A 24,915-nucleotide genomic window follows, 5' to 3' on the forward strand; every position below is an offset into this window, starting at 1 on the left:
TGCCATTCTTTGAGACTTAAATTTCAACATCAAATTAAAACACATCATGTCCTAGGAGATTTCCTCATTTACATCTGAACCGTGAACCTGATGGGAAAATTCATCGAGTCACACCCCTCCCTCCTTACGCAGTAAAGTTCCCATAACCCATGACCCATGATGATATTCTATCTGCACACCCACACAGCTCCATGGCCATCTGCACTTAAGCACAGGGATTAATAGTAATCATGTATTTCCTATGACAGCATTATCTCTCTAACATACCTGGCATAGGCAAAACAGTTGTGCTCTATAGAGGTTTCAAGTATGCGTTGTGTATTTAGATTGTATAGTTCTTGATGTCTGACTGAGATTTTCAACATCTGTGCTAATGTTTATCAAGACACATTTTGCCTCAAAAATTGCAGTCTGATCACTCTTTTCTTCATTTGAAAGTTTAGCCCTCTCCTCAGCAAAGATGTATGACTGATGTGACTATTATGTTTGCAAACAGCTGTACAGTATGTGTAATGTTTTAATCATTAAATATAATATGTCTCTCAAGTATACACTTCTGAATAGTCTAAATTCCTTAATGGACATGCTGTTTACAATTTGCTTCGTGCCATGCGTGCTTTCTGTGATTTAGATGTATAACATGCAAAATGTGTGCTGTTTGTGATTCTGTGCTCTGTGCTCTTTGCCTCAGAATGTGATTGTCCAGAGGAGAATTGTGACATTCACACAGGAGAGTGTCTGCCAGAAGCATCAAACATCAGCGAGTGTAATATTGGTAAGCTCAAGAAGACACATTTAAAAATGTCAAATAAGTCACCGCTGGTGGTCCAGTGGGCTTTTCACCGACATGTTGTTCAGGTCCAGGTTCGAGGTACTTTCCCAGATCCTGTTCCCTTCTACCTCATCCCAAAAATATCCTGTCTTACTCTCCACTCTCTTTTAATACAAGCTATGAAGACCAATAAGAGTTAAAAAAAGTAAATATTAAACTGTTTGTAAAAAAATAACCTAATTCATGAGAATTATCTTTCCAGGTCATTCAGTAGATCATTAGTATTGTGATATACAGTATGTGTATTTGTGTAGTGACAGGAAAACAGGATCTCAAATAGCAAGACTTGCAGTGTAAAGTCTGGTTCTCTTTCTTAGACTTAGACAAAACTGTTTTTAGGTGTTGTTTAAGGGTAAATAAATCAAAATATTTAGTCATAGAATACAATTTGAGTTAAATAGCATGGCATTTTCTTCTCCTAAAGCTGTTGTGCAGAATGCACGAGTTATAATATATTGCAAAAACCTTCCAAAAACTAATTTCCGGGAGGTATATGGTGCTACGGACATGCACAATAAGACAATTTATCAATTGTATGCAAGACATATAGGGACCTTAAAACCATAGACTGATATTATACTCATTTTACTGTTTACTTACAGCATTATACTTAAATTATTTTTAATAAAAAGCAAAAGAAATATCAAGGAAATGACATTAGTCAGCAGCAAGTTAAAAATATGTCTTGCCAGTATTATTTAGGGTTAACAGTAAGAATCGTTACTTGCATAATTAATACGATTTACATTTTATTTATGCATTTGGCAGACACTTTTATCCAAAGCAACTTTCATTGAAATATACTATACATTTGTCTCTGAATATATGCAATCCCTGGGATCGAAACAGACAGGAAAGCTTTTGAATAAAATGAATATACAATAAAATTCAATATTTTTTATTTATTTAAAACAATCATTATGCAATAAATTTCTAAGGTGAATTAATATTTATTTAAATAAAATAAAATATAAATAGTTACATTATTAGCCACTAGCCATACCAATCAACAAACACACACCAGAAGTTATTTCTGGGCCAGCCAGTCTGATGAAACTGTCTATACCTGGAAGAGTATAGTGAGATATTTTGTGTAACCCTAAATGTTACCATTCACATATTCGTTAGCAACGTTGCAGAAAATTTATTAAAATCTATTGGAAATATCCCTGTAGACTGTGACGCCTGTATATGGAGTCTGATCGGAGACATGCGTCAGTCCAACAAAACCCTGGATCTTGTTAGGAACAGCGTGTTGAATATTTCTACTGGAGCTGCTGCCAATGACAGATTGAAATATTACAACTACACTGCACACAGACTACAGGTAACAACACTAAAAATACCCATAAAAGTTTGGGAACTGCAACAACGTATTCATAGTTTTCCAGTGATGTCATGCCCTTAGAGGAATGCTCCCCCTGGAGGGCAAAACGGTGAAATCGTTTTTGTTAGGCAAAATTCTGTATGGTAATTGTGCAATTATATGAAAAAATAATAAAGTTTATCAATGAAAACACAAACTGAACATATTGTCCTTGTACTACATATGGTCAAAAAGTAAAAGAGGAGAGTTTGACGAGAAGCTTCTATAGAATCCCATTCAAGAAAGAAAGATTTCATGGAACTCTGCCATTAAACATGCTTCTCTCCCTGGAGAGGACAAACAATGCCAGCTGTCAAAGTAAAGTCGTATATGCATTTAACACTTCATAAAAATTATATAAATTACTGTCATCTTTACAGAAACGAATCACAGTCATAAATCTTGTGTCTCTATCTTGTGATCTTCTGAAATAGCTGGGATGTTACTGTATATGTAAATAAACTGAAAATGGGAACAGGCAGTGGTGACTCAAATACAGTAGTGTGTGCTATATATGGATAGGTAGTGCGGTTTCTCTACGGAGAGCCTAGAGCAGCTTGCCCCACTGTTTTGCTCTCCAGGTCACCGCAGAAAGTACGTGACTGAAAACTATGAATAGGACACAGACCAAAATACAAGGAAACGTTCAAACAGCAGTTGATGTTAACGTGTTGTCACAGGCTCAGTTTGTAGGTTGGAGGAATATATCTGCAGTGATGAGAGTTGACACCGGGCAGGTGGAGGAAAAAACACATGAGATGCTTACTGACTTGGAGAAACTTGGTAGAGAGGTACCGCTGATTTCAGCACTTCCTGATTTTATTATTTTGTAACACTTCATTCGTTCTCCTACCATTTAAACAGACCTAATTGCAAGGTAATGTTGAAGCCTTAAGAGTTCGATTCTACTACTGTAATTCTGACATGATGACACCTTCCTATTGTCCATCTATTCTTCATTTAGCCTCCCTCTTTCATGCAGCCCTGTTAGCATAATGGAAAAGAATTAGCAATGAAATTTTGCTATATTGATGTGATGTTGAGCTGATGTTTGATGTGTTGTTTTGTCAGGAAGAAACTGTGAAGGTTTTGGGAGAGCGTGTGGATCAAGCAACACTTGAAAGCTCTACTCTAGCCAAGACGCTCAGTTCTAACCTCTCATCCCTTAACATCCTCTTAGAAGGTAAACTGAGACAACTCTCCCAATTGAACATACCTATACACTATAAGTCGTTGACTAAATAAAACACATCTGAAACAAGGAGCCAGTCCTCGTATGTCTGTGGTGTCTTATGACTTTATTAAGAGAATTTAATTGTTATAAATATGTCGTTTCAGACATGATCAGGGATTGGGAGTTGTACAGTGTCCATCAGGATTTAGATCCAGAGGTACAGATGCAGAAAACAATACAGGCTGAACAAATCTTGGGTATGATGAGAAATCGAAACCTTTCACCAAAAGAACCACTCGCTATTGATGAGTCCAAAGAGGCCACTGAATGTGAGTGTTTGTGTTTGGTAAACTGAATAGTGCTTGTGAGGATTCTCATACTCATACTCATACTTATACTCATACACACCCTTAATGTGTGTGAATGTAGTGCTTCGCCGCGTGCGCCAACTGGAGAAATCGTTAATGACAACACAGGGCCGCCTGCCACCAGTGCGGGAGGTGTTGGGTCGATTCACTTCAAGACTCTTACAAGCTCAGGACCTCCTCAACAAGGCTGACGATGCTCTGATGCAGACACTACTTAAATACAAGAACAATCAGCTTCAACTACAGAGGAGACAGGTACATTCCTACAATCACATTAGACTTGAGCTTGCAAAGAATCCACATTGTAGGGCTTCTGTTTAAATAGTAGTACATGTAAAAAAGTGTATGAGTGTACAGCTTGTACAACAGTGTAAATATGCTGTCCCCTCAAAATAACTCAACACATAGCCATTAATGTCTAAACCTCTTGCAACAAACGTGAGCAACCCCTAAGTGAAAATGTCCAAATTGGGCCCAATTAGCCATTTTCCCTCCCTAGTGTCATGTGTCATGTGATTCGTTAGTGTTACAAGGTCTCATGTTTGAATGGGGAGCAGGTGTTTTAAATTTGGTGTCATCGCTCTCATACTGGTCACTGGAAGTTCAACATGGCACATCATGGCAAAGAACTCTATGAGGGTCTGAAAATTGAATTGCTGCTTTACATAAAGATGGCCCAGGATATAAGAAGATTGCCAAGACCCTGAAACCGGAAGACCATACAGCGCTTTCAGAGGACAGGTTCCACTCAGAACAGCCTCGCCATGGTCAACCATAGAAGTTGCGTGCTCAGCATCGTATCCAGAGGTTGACTTGTGAAAACAGACGTATGAGTGCTGCCAGCATTGCTGCAGAGGTTGAAGGGTTGGAGGGTCAGCCTGTCAGTAGGCAGACCATACGGCGCACACTGTGATCAAAAGTCATGGAAGCTGTTATTTGTCAGATACCCAGGAAGTAGAGGGCTATAGACCGATCCAGCCGTTCTCCGTAGTCCTTGAAAGGCGAATTCTGTTAAAGACAATATCTCGCTAGGCACTAAACTTTGAGCTTTATCGTGTTTTTGTTATTATTTAGGCTCTAACAGCAACATTACACACTAACTAAAGGTTGAAAAATGGATCATAGGGAATGTGCTCTTTAAACATTGTTAAAAAGTCAGAATGCATGAAACACTGTTGCACCAACCCTTAAAACCTCAGTATGTCAAACGGATCAATTGCAGATACCCATTTCACTTTACATTAATCAATTTTCAGTAGATGAAAAGGCAATCACAGATAAGTAGGATAAGAAGAGGAAAATGCACAGGGTGGACAGGATGTTTGTGTCACTAAAATTAGACACTCATGACCAACCAAATAATCCACATAAGTACTGTAACGAGGAAGGCGAGACGAGGCAGGGCTGGTGGCGTGAGTGATAGTGGGAATCAGCTGTGTGCAAACCGGCCCGGCATATCTCACGGAGGACATCGGGAGCATAATAAGAGGAGCTAGAGGACTGAGGATGAGTGTAATACAATTCAAAGTAGGGAAGGAAGGAGTCGGGAACTTGCCAACATTTAAACATTTTATAAAATAATAACCAAGTAAATAAACAGCCGGCAGCCCCTCACGGACGACTGCCGGCGAATAACATAAACCACAACTAAAAGCCAGGCCTGGTCCTCTCTCCTTGACGGTCCAGTCGCTCGTCCTATTATGCTCCCGATCTCCTCTGTGATACGAGACTCGATATCACTCACGCACCGGCCTCAACTCACGGTCTCGTCCCGCCTACTTCACTACAATGAGAGAGGGCCATGCCCGGGCATGTGCTAAGTTTGTGTTTATGTTCTTGGAGCCAGCAGTGGACCGTGAGGTGGCGGCCGGCCATTTACTTCTGTGTTATGGTTTGTTTATTTTGATTAAAGTTTGTTTAACGTTCACCAATTCCCGCCTCCTTCCTTCGCTAGTTTGAACTGTATTAAAAGTACATACAATATCAACCCATCAACATATCAACAAAATCCACTCAATACAAAATGTTGAGTGTAAATTATCACAGCAAAATTACAAATGCAATTAATACACTCATACTTGCTTTACACATGCTGTAAGGAGGATTCTAAGGGCAGGTTGTGCATCCACTCTAGAACCCCCACATCACCAATGAGCTCTATCCATGCATTACTTCTACATTTAACACGATAACCCTCTGCAATTTCCGGTTGGGATGACTTTTTTGTGATATATGTTTCTTGCTTTAATGCAGGCACAGCAGCAGCGTTTTAAAGACACTTATGAAGCAGTTAATCAAACTATTGTTACTGCTGAAGAAATCATCTCTGAGGCAAACTTGACCGTGAATGAGGTGGAAAAAATTGTGATGGTAAAGTATATTTTGCTCAACTTTTGATCCTTTTTAAATGAACATTTACTATGTTACTAGTGTTGAATTTGAACTGTATTTACACTGTTTGTAGCGTGTTAGAGGACAGCATGCTGAAATAGATGGGGCCAGGGTGTTGTTGGAGAGAAAAACAGATGAACTGTCCCAGTCAGACAGAGATCTAGTGTTGAACGCTGAGAAGCATGTGGATGAACTACAGCGACATGCTGAAGAACTTCAGTAGTGAGTTTCATTCTACTTCATCTTCCAAAATTGTGAAGACTAATCTTTGTGACATTTGACATTCAGAATAGTGATAAAAGACACCACAGCAGCCCAAGACACGTAAACTTTAATCAAGTTTTTCGAACCCACATTTCCTCTTCAGGAATTCATAAATCTTAATTGTAAACAATTTGCTTTCAGCGTAAAGGTGCCATGTGTAATATTTATTGACAGAAATGCAATATAATACATAACTATGTCTTTATAGGATTTCAGAAGACCTTACATAATGAAGCGTTATGTTTTTATTTCCTTTGCCGAGAATGAGCTATTTCCATCTACATTCACAGCGGGTACCCTTACATTCAATTGGCCATGTTGTTTCTACATTATCCATAAACGGACATACAACTGTGCACAGCATGTTTCGTAAATAAGTTATCTCCTTCGGCAAAGAAGCCAAAACGTGAAGACATCTTTGTCCTGTGTCAGCCATCATAGTGCTTTTAATGGGATGGGTGAGCCGTTGGTTGCATTTCGCAACCTCACCCCTAGATGCTGCTAAGATCTCCACGTTGTTTCTTTAAGTGTACTTATTTACGTATTCAAGACATGACGGTTTGCAGTACTATGTTTAAAATGACTCTCAAATCTCTTTTAGTAATCTAATGGGGAGTGATGCAAATGGACATGTGCAAAAAGCCCTGAGCGCCTTGAATGTGTATGACAATATCGTCAAATACATTGATGATGCCAACATCACTGGACTGACAACGCTCAACATTTCCAGCATGACTCATGACGTAAGGGACGATACTCTGTGCTGCTTATTATTGTGTTATTGCTATAAGTGTTGTTTATTATTGTATTATTGTTAACATTCTGTATGTGTCAGGATTTATAAAATGTTCTTTGCAATATCCTCTGTGCTTGTTCTAAGCAAAACATTAGTTGTTGGGCTTAAATGATCATTCAGATTATGTGGAGAGGTGATATTTTTTATTTTTGTTTGCAAAAAAAAGACGTAATACCAATGTAGAGATCACCTACAAGCAACACTGTACACATCAAGTTTATGATTTTATTTAGACATACCAGGATATTAAAAATATCCAAGGCTTAATATTTACATTTCTCAAAAAAGGGTACTTGGCAGTACCATGGTATACAGTAACATTATATAAAATGCTAAAACCATGCTATTAATTGATTACCATACTAATTATTATTGCCCACATGGTTGTTTGTTCATGGAATTCCAAGCTTAGTGACAGGGGCACCACTAAGGTTTCTTGCAAGAGTGTGTGAGTCCTTTAAATGGTCCTAACTTCCCCCCTTAGAATATTGTAATTGACTTTCTGATGTTTTTCTCAGGCTGTCGATGAATTGAAATCTCAATTGACCTTCATGCACCCTCAGAGTGACAATGTGTTTAAAGAGGCTTCATCCTTACGCTCTGAACAGTTAGGTAAAGGAGAGAGAGGGCCTTTCACATTTTGTTCTGCTTCCTGGATGTACGTTTCTTTTTAAAGTTTTGACTTCTAATGCAGAATGTTAATTTTCTTTTGCAGAAGTTGAATCTACAGTCCTCGACAATAAGAAATACATAGAAGAGACTAATGAAATGATGGAGAGCTCCACCAAAAAACTAGCTAGGATCATTGATGACATCAATGCAATTCAGAAAGGCAAGAAAAACAAGTCTCTGCATGATCCGTTTACATTTAACTTGGCCTATGGGTGATAACCAGAGGTTAAGCTTGCAAAACTCATCAGAAACATGCTTCACATCAGCTAGACATTCAAAAGCCGGATTTATTCTGTAATGACCTCTTACTCATAGTTGATGTAGAATCCATACACTGTAGTTTAATGATATTAAACACAAAATCATAAGGCAGATAAATGTGGTCAAAGAAAAGGCAGTGGTGAAAAACAGGAAGACCATCCAGTGTAAACGTTGAAATAGTCCTCACAGACAAACTGCGACTAAAACACAAACTGACACAAGATGGTTAGGTTGCATTTGCATTTTACTGATTTCCCATAAAGTCTCATTAAAAAAAATCATTTTAAATTCCCTTTTTGGTATTGTTAAATCTTTCCTAATTCAGATACCATTTTTGTTTATGAAATGTGTGTTTCAGATCGAACTCCAAAGCGTCTACAGTTTACTCAGGAGGTGGCTGAGGAAACTCTAAACCGCTCTGCTGTAGTATTGGACCTTTTTAAACCGATTTCAGATAAAGTAAGGGAGTGGAACGACAATATGGAGAATGAGGTGTACTCCGCCACAGCTTTTGACCGCAGCGTTCTGTCTGCAGGAAATGCGGGTATGGTAGCCCACCCGCTTCCACATAACAGATAAAAACTGCATTTAAATGTTGTATATATATTCATACTACATGTGCATACTCAGTCTATTAAGACTTGTAGGAGTGCAGATTTAGCTTGTGATTTGATTAGCTAGAGGGCTCACTTATACACAATGTATTGTTTTATCATTGTAAACCCAAATGTAGTGTAAACTTAAAAAAACACAATAGCTCAAATATATTTAGGGTTCGAGCCCGAAGGGCTAGAAACCTATTGTATTTGTTGTAATTTAATCTTGTTGGGTCTAGTGGGGCATTAGAGGTATATTTGTTAAATCTATCTATTTATTGCAGTGGTTCCCAAACTGGGGGCGGATCCCCTAGAGGGGGCAGGAGGTCTTTTCCAGGAGGGGTGCAATAAGGCTTAGTTATTGTCAGCTATGATTCCCAACATTATAAATCCATCTGCCCGATTACAATGTTGCTGTTTATTGGTATTTGTCCGATCTTTGACTTCCACTGTGCAAGTGACCAGTTCGTTTTTTCAGTAAGATATTACACATTTTTCAGTACTGTTATTACAATGTTTCAAAATAAAGTCGTGACTGTTCTCTCTTTATTACTGTTATTATTATTATGACATTATCTAGATTATACAAAATATAAAATTCTCTATTTTTAAAATTCATAACATTATTTAAAATTATATTTTAGTATAAAGTTATAATATAGTTTCATATAGTTCTAGTGCTTACTGTTTAGAGCTTGCTTAAAAAATATTTTTAATTAAATAAATATTATGCGAGGTTGGAGGTAAAGGACGTTTATTTATAGTCTTTTAGTGTGTGTATGTAGGCGATGGGGATCTAGTGGGGCTCAAAAAACATGTTTCTCTACAAAAGGGGGCCTGGCAAAAAAAGTTTGGGGACCACTGATTTATTGTGTGATTATCTCTGTGGTTATCTATCTTTATGTGATTGTCTGATCTATGTGTTTATTATGTAATAAGAAAGACTTGTTAATGTGTATTTCTGTTAAAGATTTACAATATTTTTGCCACGGGAAATATGAATAGTTTTAAGTGGTATTGATAAAATAGGATTACCTTAAACTTTTTCAGGTTTATAGTATGCAGATGAGTATAACTCTCATACATGTGTTTTACAAACAGGGTTTAGGAGATAGTTCATCCAAAAATAAAAATTTGGTCATGAATTACTCGCTCTCTATTCCATTTTGGACCAATGCTTGTAACCAAAAAGTTATAGGACCCCATTGACCACCATAGTAAGAAATATAACAATGGCATTGGTAACAATGGTAACAAAATTGCCCCAAAACTGTTTGCCGTCCTACATTCTTCAAAATATCTTCTTTTGTGTTCAACAGAGCAAAATTGTATAAATAATTGTTCCTACTATGGTAGTAAATGGGGTCCACTAACTGGTTAAATACATTCGTCAAAATATCTTTCTCTGTGGTAATCAGAACAAAGAAATGTATACAGATGTAGAACAACTCGAAGGTGAGTAAATGATGACAGAATTTGTACTATTGGGTGAACTTACTTCTAAGGGTTCCCTTTATTTTAACCTTCAACGCGTTTACACTCAGACCCAATTTGTGGGAAGGGAAATGTACTTCTGTGTAACATTATATTATCATTCATGACCAGTCAACCACAGAACATCAGCGATTGGCAGAACAAACCGTCTATTCTCCTACAATCTATTAAATGATTAATTACCATCTGTTTATTATATATTTTCTGTTGGTCTTATAAGGCAATCTGAAGGACTGTATTCTTGATGTGTTTAGTGAAAGACTTCACAGATATTGTTCCCGAACTACTCCATCAGCTGCATGTGGTTGAAGAGAAAAGACCTGTAAATAACGTCTCCTCAAATATATTGAAAATTCGAGAACTTATCGCTCAAGCACGCAACGTGGCCAAAAAGGTACATCACAGCTTTTTAAAAAAGATCTCTTGACCATTCCCATAGAGTAAAGAAACTGGAAAAATGCTTCTCAAACCACCACAGAGAAAGTGGGCATGCAACTGTTTATTTATCAATACAAAATCTAAAAATGAGGAAGTTTTCACCTCAAGAAATGTCTATGATTGCAGGTGCAAGTGTCCATGAAGTTTGATGGACAGTCTGCTGTAGAGATTCATCCCCAGACCAATGTAGATGAGCTGAAGACTGTCACATCTATCAGTTTCTACATCAGATTGGATCCAGACAAAGACCCCATTGAGGACCGCTTTCTTCTTTACCTTGGAGACAAGCAAGTAAGTGGGAGAAATGCTCAACTTTGTGTGAAGTACTGAGGGTGAATTATTATTATGTTCACATTAATGTGTCGTCCTTAACTGAACACATCTCTGTATTATTTCTTGGGACAACACGTTTTGTGTTACTTTTAACAAAACTCTTGTTAATGTTTTAAATGGGTTATCACAAACAATGTGTTAAAATACGTCTTTAAATCTGGCACATTGCTCTTATAAGTGACAGTTAACATGATAACTCAACTCAACTCAACTTTATTTATATAGCGCTTTTTACAATTTTCATTGTTACAAAGCAGCTGTACATGAGACACATTTAATACAAGTATGAATTCTAAAGCAGCCCCCCCGGCCAGGCAGATAGTGCAAAACAATATGCAAACGGTGGTGAGGAACCCAAAACTCCCATCGAGAAAAAAAACCTCAGGGGAACCCAGGCCCAACCAGGGGATTCCAGTTCCCCTCTGGCAAAAGCTGCTGCCTCTGCACAAGCTCATCAGTGCTTGCACAACAAGGCTTAATAAAAATATAAAAATTAAAGATTATCATTAACAATCTAATAGCATTTGAAATGTTGTAGAAAAAAACAAAGTTGTCGCGTCCTTTATCCAGCTCTATCCTCTTAGCACTTGTCAGGTCACCGCTTCCCATTCTCAGCTCTGCCATCAGGTCTGGGCATGAACTGCATCCTGCGGTAACCTTGGAACAAAGAGACAAGACTGGCTGAGAGTAGAGTACTGTTCTGCACTCTTTGATGCAACAAGTACATCATTTGTTGTTGGATGTGTTCCTGGTTCCGGTTGATCTAAATAATGCAGCCTAAATCCTCTGAGGATTAATATTATGGAGGTGTAGTGTATGCAAGATTAAAAAGATGAGTCTTTAGTCTAGATTTAAACTGACAGAGTGTGTCTGCCTCCCGGACCGTGCAGGGAAGAATATTCCAAAGTTTAGGCGCTAGATAAGAAAAGGATCTACCACCTGCACTTGATTTTGAAATTCTAGGTATTACCAACTGACAGGACCCCTTAGAGCGTAATGTACGTGGTGGTCTGTAATACAATAGAAGTTCATTCAAATACTGCGGCGCTAGACCATGTAGGGCTTTATAGGTAATAAGCAAGATCTTAAAGTTAATGCGATGCTTTATAGGTAACCAGTGCAAGGTTGACAGAACCGGGGTTATATGCTCATACTTTTTTGTACGTGTAAGAACTCGAGCTGCCGCGTTTTGAACCAGTTGCAGTTTTTGTAATAGGCCCGCAGGGCAACCACCTAGAAGTGCATTACAGTAATCTAGTCTTGATGTCATGAATGCATGAATTAATTTCTCTGCATCTGACAGTGACAGCATATGACGTAATTTAGATATATTCTTAAGATGGAAAAATGCAATTTTACAGGTGTTTGCGACATGGCTTTCAAATGAGAGAGTACTGTCAAATACAACGCCAAGATTCTTAGCTGATGACGAGGATTTTATGGAGCATCCGTCAATCGTTAAGCAGTATTCTTGGTTGTTACGCATAGCAGTTTTCGGTCCAGTAAGTAACAATTCTGTTTTGTCCGAGTTTAGTAGTAAAAAATTGTTACTCATCCACATTTTTAAGTCAACTATGCAATCCTTTATTCGATGAAACTGCTGGGTTTCATGAGGCATCGAGGAAATATAAAGTTGAGTATCATCAGCATAACAGTGAAAGCTAATTCCGTGTCGCTTTATTATATCTCCTAGAGGTAGCATGTATAATGCGAAGAGCAGGGGTCCCAAGACTGAGCCCTGTGGTACACCGTACTGGACTTGTGATTTGCGGGACACCTCATTGTTTATTGCTACAAATTGAAAACGGTCGGATAAATAAGACTTAAACCATTTCAATGCTATTCCGTTAATGCCGACGTAATTTTCGAGTCTATGTAGAAGTATGCTGTGGTCAATGGTGTCAAATGCAGCACTGAGGTCTAGCAGCACCAATAACGAAATACAGCCACGGTCAGACGCTAAAAGCAGATCATTTGTAACTCTGATCAAAGCAGTCTCTGTACTGTGACATGCTCGAAATCCAGACTGGAATTCATCATTAATGTCATTCCTTTGGAGGAAGGAGCATAATTGGGTTGAAACTACTTTTTCCAGAACTTTAGATATAAAAGGTAAATTCGATATAGGCCTGTAATTCCCTAGTTCTTTAGGGTCGAGTTTGGGTTTTTTTAAAAGAGGCCTTATAACAGCCACCTTAAATGCTTTAGGCACATGTCCTAATGTCAGAGATGAGTTAATAATACTAAGAAGAGGATCTATAATTTCGGGGAGCATTTCTTTCAGTAGTTTTGTAGGTATAGGGTCTAGCATGCATGTTGATGATTTAGATGATTTAATGATTTTAGACAGTTCATCGTGATCTACTGTAGAAAATAATTGCAATTTCTCCTTAGGGGTGCTGTAGTTAGTTTGTTCAGCGGATTTCACTACAGGTTGCATTGTTATAATTTTTTCTCTTATATCTTGGATTTTACTTGTGAAGTAGTTCATAAATTCATCACTGTTATGCTGATAATCAGAATCTGACGTCGATGACGACTTATTTTTTGTTAATTTAGCCACGGTGTTAAATAAGAACCTAGGGTTGTGATGGTTTTCCTCTATTAGTGTTGAAAAGTAGGCGGATCTAGACGTTTTTATTGCATTCCTGTAATTTCGAGTACTATCCTTCCATGCTATACGAAATACCTCTAGATTCGTTTTCTTAAAGTTGCGCTCCATTTTACGGGATGCTTTTTTTAGAGTCTGAGTGTGTTCATTATACCACGGTGTTGGGCTGCTATTTTTAATTTTCTTTAAACGCAGAGGAGCAACTGTGTCTAATATTTCCGAGAAAGTAGAGTTAAAATTTTCAATAGTAGTGTCAAAATCGTCAACGTTATTACTCATGCTGGATATTTTAGACAATTCAGGCAGATTATCGAGAAACGCATCTTTGGTAGTTGAAGTAATCGTTCTACCATATTTGTAACAAGGAGTTTGATTTGCAGCCGTAGGCCATTGAAGCAAACATAATATCAGATAATGATCCGAAATATCTTCACTCTGCTGAACGATTTTAACATCGTCCACATTTATACCATAAGAAAGTATTAAATCTAAAGTATGATTACGAAGGTGAGTGGGTCCTGACACATGTTGACTAACGCCCATGGAGTTAAGAGTGTCTTTGAAAGCCAGTCCCAAGGCATCTGTATCATTGTCTACATGGATATTAAAGTCACCGACGACAAGGACTCTATCTGCGGCCAGTACTAGTTCTGATAAGAACCCACCAAAATCTTTAATAAAATCTGTGTGGTGCCCTGGAGGCCTATATACAATAGCTAGAATAAATTTTAAAAATGTTTTGTCCTTAGTAATAGGTGTCGATACGTGAAGTACCATGACTTCAAAAGAACTGTACTTAAAATTAGACTTCTGAGAGGTAATAAAAGAATTCTTGTAAAGTGCAGCGACACCTCCCCCTCTACCTTTTAGACGAGGCTCGTGTTTATAGTAATAATCATGGGGAACGGATTCATTTAGAGTAATAAAATCATCTGGCTTTAGCCATGTTTCTGTCAAACAAAGCATGTCTATTTTATGATCGGTTATCAAATCGTTAACAAAAAGTGCTTTATTTGAGAGAGATCTAATATTAAGCAATCCGAGTCGTAACAGCTGATTATCTGTATTTTGTTCATGTTTGATTTGTTTAACGTTTATTAAATTACTTTCAAGAGGTTTACGCAATATCTTATGTTTGCTAATCCGGGGGACAGACACAGTCTCTATTTTATGTTGTTTGTAAGAAGGGATTATTACATGTTGTATATTTTGTGTATTCTGTAACGCGAGACGGCAAGCAGACAGTTGGTTAAGCCATTCTGTCTCCTTCCTGACCTGGGCCCTAGGTAGTCAGCCTTTAGCATTATTAAGACTGTGTGCCAAATTTCTAGAGAGGAGGAAAACCCCATCCCAGGAGGGATGGAGACCATCTCGTTTCAACAGGTCAGGTCTGCCCTCAAAACTCTTCCAGTTATTTATAAAATCTATATTATTCTGCAGGCACCACTCAGACAACCAGCCATTTAGTGATGATAATCTGCTATAAATCTCATCACCACGGTAAGCAGTAAGGGGGCCAGAGAATATTACAGTGTCTGACATCGTTTTTGCGAGCTCACACACCTCTTTAATATTATCTTTAGTGATCTCCGATTGACGGAGTCTAACATCATTTGTGCCGACATGAATAACAATCTTACTGTATTTACGATTAGCCTTAGCCAGCACATTTAAATTTGACTTGATGTCAGGCGCTCTGGCTCCCGGTAAACATTTGACTATGGTGGCTGGTGTCTCTATGTTAACGTTCCGGACAATAGAATCACCGATCACTAGGGCACTTTCAGCCCTAGTGATAAATGATGCGTTTATATAGATAAACGCATCATATCTATATAAACCTAAAACGTGCTCCCTATGAGTGAAACGCGATGTGTCTTTACAACATGCACATTGTTTTTGTATGTGGCAATACATGGGACAAACGCTTCATATTCATAAAAATGAAAACAAGATTGACATCACGTTTTTAGGAGATCACCAACAGCCTGTTGTGGTTTATATAAGATTACAGATAACAGTATGGATCAATTTGTATAATGATGACAGGGGGGTTCCACGCACACACTGGCGACTCAAATGTAGGTTATATTAACATGTTTAAGTGTATTTTCCGGATTAGGGGGGCTTTAATTAATAATAATTACAATATATTTATTTTATATAGCCTATTAAAAGTTGCTTTCGGAAAGCGCTTCACAGCAGACAGCACATCAGGTAAAACAACACAATGACAACACTTTTTAAAACAACACAACTAAAACAAACAATCCAATCAAGTAATAATACGTTTTAAGAAGAGATTTAAAAGTCGCTAGTGAATTTTCCTCCCTGATGACAGCCGGGAGAGAGTTCCAGGCCTTACAAGCATATGAGGAGAATGCTCTATCACTCATGGAGCGAAGCCATGTCTTGGGAACAACTAAAAGACCAAGCTGAGAAGAACGCAGAATACTGTAGCAAGATTAGTTTGATGCCAAGTTATTCATACTAATGTTCCATTAATATTATTTAATGTCATTTAATAAAATCATTATTATTATTTAGAGGAGGCACGAATAAAAAATGTATTAAAATGTATTAAATAAAAAATTAAAAGGGATTCGTTTTCACGCAAACATCATGTAAGTGTTAGAACTGAAAATGCCCTTGTTACTGAGATTACATCTGTTATTGACACCAGACCCATCGAACGCCAGGTTCTGGAATTTATCTGTCTATGATTAGATTGATAGGTTGAACACTACCTCCACATAAAAATATCAACGACTACTTTTCTAGCCCCGCCCACTGGTTCGCGCATGACAATTCTGAAGTAACACAGGTGTTGGGGAACGAGATAGAGCGAGCAAGCAATAAACAAAGGTTAAAGATAGCTAAGTATTGTGCCACTCCTGGTTGTGGAAAAATACAGTCGCTGTATATCCTTCCTTCGGATTCCGACATTAGTAACGAGTGGTTAAAGTTTATTTTTTAATACGTTCGAGCTCATGTGGAAAAAACATGGAGTGTTTACTCGTTTCATTTCTCTCGTGAAAAAGGCAGAGCTCGACACAGGATTTGTGGAATGACTGAAATTAAAAGCAGTGCTGTGCCTTCAATATTGGATCCGAGAGGAATGGCGCAGAAATCTTATATGAGTAAAACATTTTTGTACTATGCTTCACTATTGCTTTGTAAGAGATCGCTTGTTGGAGATTCGCACAAGATTAGTATTACCTGGGGGCCTCTAGTCATTTGTAATACTTGGTTGTCTGTGATCTTAAGATGGTGCAACTCTGTGATTTGGCGGGCTCGTAAATAATTTATATATAATGATCTTTTTATTTTAATGATTTATCCATGGTTTCCGAATAATGGAGGCTGTTTTGAAGAGTTTTGGTATTATTTCGGGTGCTGGGTGATATCCATTAGTTACTGGGAGTCTCCCGTTTGTTTATTTTTCATGGAAACTTTCTGATCTTTTGTCCGGTTAGGGATCACTGGTCTCAAATGCTGACAGGTATGGTCATATATCATTCAACACCAAACTATACAAACTATACACAAATGCTGCTTTACCTGGAGGAGCCGTCAGAGGTCAGTCATCAGCTGGGACATGAACAGGGTTCTTAGCTGTGGCCTTATGGAGAGGATTGGCTTCATTAACGGGTGTTGTAGTCCACGACCACGAGGATGTGCTCATGACCCCGGCAGACTTTGACAACGGCCCCCCCTAGATCCATCTCAGCATGGCCGAAGGGTGCCTCGATGATGGGCATCGGGATAAGCAGGCTGGGGGTAGGGCGCCGTGGGGACGTCCGCTGGCAGGTGGGACAATTCTGGCAGAATAGCTTGACCTCTGTGTCGATTCCCGGTCAATGGAACCAGTCCCGTAACCTCTGGAGAGTGTTCTGCGGCCCAAGATGTCCTGCCATGTCCCCCCGCCGCTGTGCCGCACAGTAAAGTAGGCCATTTTTCATGACGAAGTGCGGGAGAGGCTGAGGCACAGGGACCCGGTCTTCCACGACTCGGACCTGGTTCCAGCAGTTTTGCAGGGAGCCCTGCTCCCGTCCAAACGCTCCACCGGAAGAAATCTGTTAAAATAGTTTCAGATAAAGGTTATAAAACGAATGTTTTCACCTCGCTTCCGGTGGCCATCAGAGCTAGCTGGTGGGTCCGTAGCCGCGGTGGGTAGGTCTTTTCGAAGGCTCCCGGCGTTCCCGGACCACGGCGGTCAGCAGCCTCTCGAACTCTTGCCAATCACGGCCCAGCACCACAGGGACAGGAAGTTCCGGAACGATGTCCACCTCCACGTGCAAGGTTCTGCAGAGATGGCAATGCGCCGTGCCAGCACATGTAGAGTGTCGCCGTGCACCCACGTAATGGGAACGGTGGCTTTGTACTCCGATTGTGGCCACACAACGGCGGGTAGGACCAGAGTAATAGATCTACCAGAGTCCAGAAGGCCACGATGGGTCCTTCTGGCAATGCGAATGAGCCTCATCGGGGGCCCCGGTGGGCACTGCCTGGTGGAGGTGGCATCTGGCCATCCACGAGCTCGGGACCCTATTGATGGTCGCCCTCCGGGGTGCAATCCCCCATCTCTTTCCCGTGTCTCGACCAAACAAAGCTTCGGTGTGTTCCAAGGCCTTCACCAGCTCCGGTATAGTGAGCCGATCTTCTATAGTGTCCGGGTAAAGCGTGTAACATCCGGTCGATTCCTGTTCACTACGCCACTTGTGAGGCCGTAGGTTCATCCTCAAGCAGCCAGATGTGAACGAGGCGCATCAACTGCGTGGCTTGGGGCTGAGCGGGAGACTGCTCGTTAAAAGACCAGACGTGATATTGATGGGCCGCGCACACGGGGGTTGAGCCGACCTGAGCTAGGGTCACGGCTATTAGCAAGTCATAGTCATCGATCCTGTCGGCAAGAAGGGCGTAGTAGCACTTCCCCCAATAATAAAGGCGCTAGAATGCGAGGCCACTGTTCTTTGTCCCACGCCTCCCGGACAGCGGCGACTTCAAACATTTGCAGGTACGCTTCCACATCATCCAGTTCGGTCATCTTTACCAGCATATGATGGGCCGTAAGTCGAGGTCTGGAGAGCGGCGTACTTTGCGTGTTTGCACCTGTTCCATCCCCGGTCCCTCCCTGTTTTGTCGGGCTGATAGCTGTTCAAAGTATTACTGCTAGTGGACCGTCACATGGGTGAGCCGGCGGAGAACCTCTTCCATCCTCGCCGAAAGAGAGAGAGCGGTTATGTATCTCCTGAGAAAAGAATACACAAGCGGTTGGATAAGTGTTCTCTTACCCCAGTGCCAGCATTCTCCACCACTTGTGGCACAGTAAGAGAAGGCACAGACACAAGACAGCTTAAACTGAGGACCCCGGATGGAGATTTATTAACAAACGTGGAAATGGTGCAAGTGCAGATACCTTGGGTGTCCAGTTGTCTTTGTCTTGCAAGTGCTCGTGTGATCCGTGATAATGTCCCTTTTTAGCCTCTTGATTCTGTTTGGTAGAAAGAACACAACGTTAGTAGGGAGAAACAAAGCTCAACTAGTGTTTGTGACTGTGCAGCTTTTATGCCGGGCTGATTTCCAAGGTGATGTGACCCTGGATCAGTACCCCCACCACACAATAAACACAATAGCCACAGTGAAGACTTCAGACACAGGCATTAAACAGATGGAGGATGAATAGTTGTAAACAAAAAACTTATTGAAAAAACCCTTTAAGAACAAGGGACTGTTCACTTTTAAACATTACATTAACTTTATAAAGACGATAATGCTGATGATCTCTGTTATCTCCTGAACTATGGCAATTGAATTCCTCAACCTTTGCCTACAGATATTTTGTATTAAATTATTTAAACCATGGTACAATCATGTCGTGAACATGTACAGAAAACACTCCATTAAAGCATCTGTAAGCTATAGCTAACCTGTCAAAATGTCAGAGTTTTGGCCTGTTTACACTTGGTGTTTTTTTTGACGTGGGGGCGTTATTCAGACGTGACATAAAAATATTCAGAGAAAAATTTTGTTACAAATATATATAATCATCGGTTTATATTTTACTAAACCCCTGTTGATAGAGTCTAAACATGTCAGTCTATGAACAAATTTACTTTTTTACAAAAGGAAAAAAATGTGGTTGTGGAGTGACAAAAAAGGACAATTTTTTTGGGAAACCGCAAACTTTGTAGGATATATGTAAAATAAAATGCACAATCCTGAAGCAATAATACCCAATGAATGGAGAAGGGATGCCTCTTAATAGAACATAAAATTTTTACTTTATATTATTTTTCATGTGTCCATTTATGAGGAATATGTAGCATTATGCATGTGACAATCCTGAAAAATGGCTCCTACCTGACTATGAAAAATCATGCACTAAAAAATTAATGAAGCAAATGCTTTACAAATTTGAAGAGAGATCTCACATGGGTATTTGAACCACTAAATGTTAATTTCTGTGCTGTTACCAAAGTAAAAACTGTTGGTTAAAACATTATTTATTCATGGTAAGGTTGACATTTTCATGGAATTGCCCAAGGGTAGCGTTTTTTAATAAACAAAACGAATCGCAGCCGAGGGCGTCTTTTGTTGCTATCTACCGGCACATTCTCCATGGCTCCGTGTGAAAGCTTATCTTCATTTGTTTGTGTTTCTGTGTAGGGAAAAAAGGACTTCATGGGACTAATCATAAAGGATGATAAGCTAGTGTACATGTACAAACTTGGAGGAAATTTAGTAGAAATTATCCTCAGCTCAAAGCCAGTCACCTCCTGGCCTCCTGTCTTCAACCTTGTTAAAGTGGAGAGGTAAAACTGCAATCACGATTAGTATATGTTCATTGACAGATATGGTGTGATATTCATAAGCCATTCATTTTAATATGTAAGTTTATACATTTCGTAGACGTATTTATCCAAAGCATGGAGTGTATTTAAGCTATACAAACCCACAGTTTTTGAGCTGCTTACACATTGCCACAGCAGCTGAACTACAGGACAACACAATGTGACATACTATATCCCTAAAACAAAGACATATTTTAATGTGTTAAAATTGCATTTTGCTGTGCATTTTAGATTGACACCCTTTTGATGGTTCTGCTAGGTTGGGCCGCCATGGCAAACTGTTCCTCACGGTTCCAAGTCAAGATAGTACAGCAGAGCAGAAGTTTATCCAGAAAGGAACGGCAAGTGGGACAGACTCCCTGTTTGACCTTGACCCCAAAGACACTGTCTTTGTCGTGGGAGGAAGACCCCCTCATGTTCAGGTGCTTTTCTCTTTTATTATGTATTCTGTGAATTCCTTCATATCCAGGCATGTTTTTGTAGCAAAGCTGAACAGTGTACTGACTTTGTCCATCTATAATACTGTACATATAAGTGTATTTATTTTACAGTTTTAATTGTTTGGAAATAACAAGACTTCACATACTTTCAGCTTCCTAAGGAATTGATGTTGCTTCCTTTAGTTGGCTGCATAGAATTAGAAACGTTGAACAATGATGTCATCAGTTTGTACAACTTTAAGGAACTTCACAAAATGAATGTTGTGGCATCTGTGCCTTGTCCAAGGTAAAGAAATGTTTATTGCTTCCATGTTCAGCTTAAAAGTTGTCTATAGAGAATGGCGTAGGTTTTGAAATGTCAAATATAAATATTAATGAATGGTCAGGAGGATAAAGTCCTTAACTTTTAGCCCATGTTTGATCATTTTTCCTTTCTTACAATAACAGAGTTGAAAAGATTAGTTTTTTAAATGCAGTTGCAAAACTGCGATTTGAGTTAAATTTCTTTACAATGGGCAACAAAATTTTTGACAAAAGTAAACGTTTTAGATTTAGAAGATTACAGGTCAGAAACTGCTGGTGTCCTTTGTGCTTAAGTGAGGTGAAACATGACACTTAACTGTTGGCACTGTTTTATGATCAGTTAATACAGTAATATTTTCTTTTAGGCACAAGTTGGCTTTCTCTCAGAGTCGTGTGGCAAGTTATTTGTTTGATGGCACTGGTTTCGCTTTGGTCAACAACATCGAGAGAAGAGGCCGAATTGGCATAGTCACTCGATTTAATATAGAAGTGCGAACTGTAGCCAACAATGGCATTCTCTTCCTTATGGTTAATGGAGTAAGTATGTGTTCTTTAAAATCTTGTTCTTAAATTATTCTAAATACGAAACATCGCAAGTGTGGATGTACTAAACGACTGAATTTGTGATGGACTTTCTCAGGATAATTTCTTTTTGCTGGAGTTGAAAAATGGATTTCTCCGTCTGATGTACGACTTTGGTTTTACCAATGGCCCTCTCATCATGGAAGAAAATTTAGCCAAACTCCAGATCAACAATGCCAGATATCACGAGGTAACATTTATCTTTAGACCCACTTCTTAGACATTCCTCAACTCTGGTTTTTAAATGTGCCTTTTTAATGTTGTGTTTATGAAGTAATGTAAATAATCGAATTAATACGCATTGCACTTTTTAACACCATGCCATTTTTTTTTTCAGGTGTCTGTAATTTATCATAATTCTAAGAAGATCATTCTACTAGTGGACAAAAGTCATGTGAAGTCCATGGAAAATGAGAAAAAACCTTTACCATTCTCTGATATCTACATCGGAGGAGCTCCTTCAAGCATTCTGCTTTCTAGGTGAGAATTCTCAAGATGCAACCTTTGTTTTAGTAACTTCTTGAAGGTTGTGCACAGATTAGTTAGGAAGGCTGATCCCATAGCAATGCTTTGCTTGTACTATTCAATGCATATCTACAGTATGTAAACACTCCACAGGCCAGAGCTGTCATACCTGACGGGGTTGAAAGGATGTGTGAAGGGCTTTCAGTTTCAGAAAAAGGACTTCAACCTCCTTGAGGAGCCTGGAACCATCGGCATCAGCAGTGGATGCCCAGAAGAATCATTTGTATGTAGCATATCTACTTTTTTATGTTTATTGCCACCTGAATGAAAGGCACTTTACTAGAGCTGTACAGCACTTTTGCAGTCCAAACACCCAAATCACCTAATTGAAAATTGTTTTAATTTAAATTTTTGTTTAGGATGTAAAGCAATTGTCAGTGGCACATGAACAGAAGAGAAACATAAAATTATCTTCTATGGATCAGATTGAAGGAAATTATCTTGTTAAAACTGCTGATACAGATAACAAATTTGTAACATTCTTTATGTCTGTAAATTACAATTGTAAACAAATTAGGTTGTGGCCTGGGATTATATTCAACAAACAAACATGCTTAGAAGTGCTTTTTGTTTGTCATTTATTTTTAGCTTTCAAAGTTTGTGTTGCATGAACACTATTTTGCTGTCATTGTTTTCACAAAACCCATGGTAGCGTATTAGTATTTTATGTTTAATTATTTTTAACATTTATTTTAACGTTAAACTAGATTTTAATTTAGGCTATTCTAGCTATATGAAAAACTCAAGACCAATCATACACATGGCATAAAGCAACTCTAAGCAAAAATACTGTAGTAGCCTATACATTAGTATTTACTACAGTTGAAATAAAAGTATGTGAACCCTTTGGGCTTACTTGGATTTCTTCATAAACTGGTCATAAAATGTGTTCTGATCTTCATCTAAGTCACAACAATAGAGAAACACAGTCTGCTTAAACTAATACCGCACAAACATTATACGTTTTCATGTTTTTATTGAACACAACATGTAAACATTCATAGTGCAGGGTGGAAAAAGTATGTGAAACCCTAGGCTAATGACTTCTCCAAGAGCTAATTGGAGCCAGGAGTCAGCCAACCTGGGGTCCAATCAATGTGATGAGATTGGATGTGTTGATTAAAGCTGGCCTGTCCAATAAAAAACACACACCAGTTTTGAGTTTGCTGTTCTGAAGAAGCGTTGTCTGATGTGAACCATGCCTCGCACAAAAGAGCTCTCAGAAGACCTACGATCAAGAATTGTTGACTTACATAAAGCTGGAAAGGGCTACAAAAGTCTATCTAAAAGCCTTGATGTCCATGTGTCCACGGTAAGACAGATTGTCTACAAATGGAGAAAGTTCAGCACTGTTGCTATACTCCCTAGGCGTGGTCGTCCTGTAAAAATGACTGCAAGAGCACAGCGCAGAATGCTCAATGAGGTGAAGAAGAATCCTAGAGTGTCAGCTAAACACTTACAGAAATCTCTGGCACATGCTAACATTATTGTTGACAAATCTTCAATAGGGAAAACATTAAACAAGAATGGACTTCATGGGAGGACACCACGGAGGAAGCCACTGCTGTCCAAAAAAAACATTGCAGCACGTTTGAAGTTTGCAAAAGAGCACCTGGATGTTCCACAGCACTACTGGCAAAACATTCTGTGGACAGATGAAACCAAAATTGAGTTGTTTGGAAAGAACACACAACGCTATGTGTGGAGAACAAAAGGCACAGCACACCAACATCAAAACCTCATCCCAACTGTGAAATATGGTGGAGGGGGCATCATGGTTTAGGGGGGAGTCGTGGCCTAATGGTTAGAGGGTTGGACTCGTGACCAGAAGGTTGCCGGTTCGATCCTCAGGTCAGGCGGGTAAAGATTGAGGTGTCCTTGAGCAAGGCACCTAACCCCTACTTGCTCCCTGGGCGCTGCAGCGATAGCTGCCCTCTGCTCTGGGTGTATGTGAGTTCATCACTTGCTGTGCGTGTGTTCACTACTCTCTGGATGGGTTAAAAACAGAGGAGTATCTCGGATATGGGTCACCATAACTGACAAATTGGTCACTTTCACTTTTCATGGTTTGGGGCTGCTTTGCTGCCTCAGGCCCTGGACGGATTACTGTCATCGATGGAAAAATGAATTCCAAAGTTTATCAAGACATTTTGCAGGAAAACTTAAGACCATCTGTCCGCCAACTGAAGCTTAACAGAGGATGGACGATGCAACAGGACAACGACCCAAAGCATAGAAGTAAATCGACATCAGAATGGCTTCAACAGAAGAAAATACGCCTTCTGGAGTGGCCCAGTCAGAGTCCTGACCTCAACCCGATTGAGATGCTGTGGCATGACCTCAAGAGATCGATTCACACCAGACATCCCAAGAATATTGCTGAACTGAAACACTTTTGTAAAGAGGAATGATCCAAAATTTCTCCTGACCGTTGTGCAGTTCTGATCTGCAACTATAGGAAACGTTTGGTTGAGGTTATTGCTGCCAAAGGAGGGTCAACCAGTTATTAAACCCAAAGGTTCACATACTTTTTCCACCCTGCACTATGAATGCTTACATGTTGTGTTCAATAAAAACATGAAAACGTATAATGTCTGTGCGGTATTAGTTTAGGC

The 24,915-nt window shown here is 39.3% G+C and overlaps 1 protein-coding gene across 2 annotated transcripts in view; it reads left to right on the forward strand.

Annotated features, from left to right (window-relative positions):
* Nucleotides 1–24,915, forward strand: part of lama4 (laminin, alpha 4) — a 52,292-nt gene that overhangs the window by 15,624 nt on the left and 11,753 nt on the right. For both annotated transcript variants that reach the window (XM_056764202.1, XM_056764203.1), the window contains exons 8-28: nt 692–775; nt 2,008–2,159; nt 2,879–2,989; nt 3,270–3,381; nt 3,537–3,701; nt 3,802–3,995; nt 5,994–6,110; nt 6,205–6,353; nt 6,997–7,138; nt 7,710–7,803; nt 7,907–8,023; nt 8,483–8,668; nt 10,469–10,608; nt 10,779–10,943; nt 20,266–20,411; nt 20,710–20,872; nt 21,043–21,176; nt 21,559–21,730; nt 21,834–21,965; nt 22,113–22,255; nt 22,394–22,523. In XM_056764202.1, the coding sequence (XP_056620180.1) occupies nt 692–775; nt 2,008–2,159; nt 2,879–2,989; nt 3,270–3,381; nt 3,537–3,701; nt 3,802–3,995; nt 5,994–6,110; nt 6,205–6,353; nt 6,997–7,138; nt 7,710–7,803; nt 7,907–8,023; nt 8,483–8,668; nt 10,469–10,608; nt 10,779–10,943; nt 20,266–20,411; nt 20,710–20,872; nt 21,043–21,176; nt 21,559–21,730; nt 21,834–21,965; nt 22,113–22,255; nt 22,394–22,523 (2,948 nt within the window). The remainder of the gene's footprint in view (nt 1–691; nt 776–2,007; nt 2,160–2,878; nt 2,990–3,269; nt 3,382–3,536; nt 3,702–3,801; nt 3,996–5,993; nt 6,111–6,204; nt 6,354–6,996; nt 7,139–7,709; nt 7,804–7,906; nt 8,024–8,482; nt 8,669–10,468; nt 10,609–10,778; nt 10,944–20,265; nt 20,412–20,709; nt 20,873–21,042; nt 21,177–21,558; nt 21,731–21,833; nt 21,966–22,112; nt 22,256–22,393; nt 22,524–24,915) is intronic.

This window comes from Triplophysa dalaica, chromosome 13 (assembly GCF_015846415.1).
Source record: "Triplophysa dalaica isolate WHDGS20190420 chromosome 13, ASM1584641v1, whole genome shotgun sequence".
Lineage (NCBI taxonomy): Eukaryota > Metazoa > Chordata > Actinopteri > Cypriniformes > Nemacheilidae > Triplophysa > Triplophysa dalaica.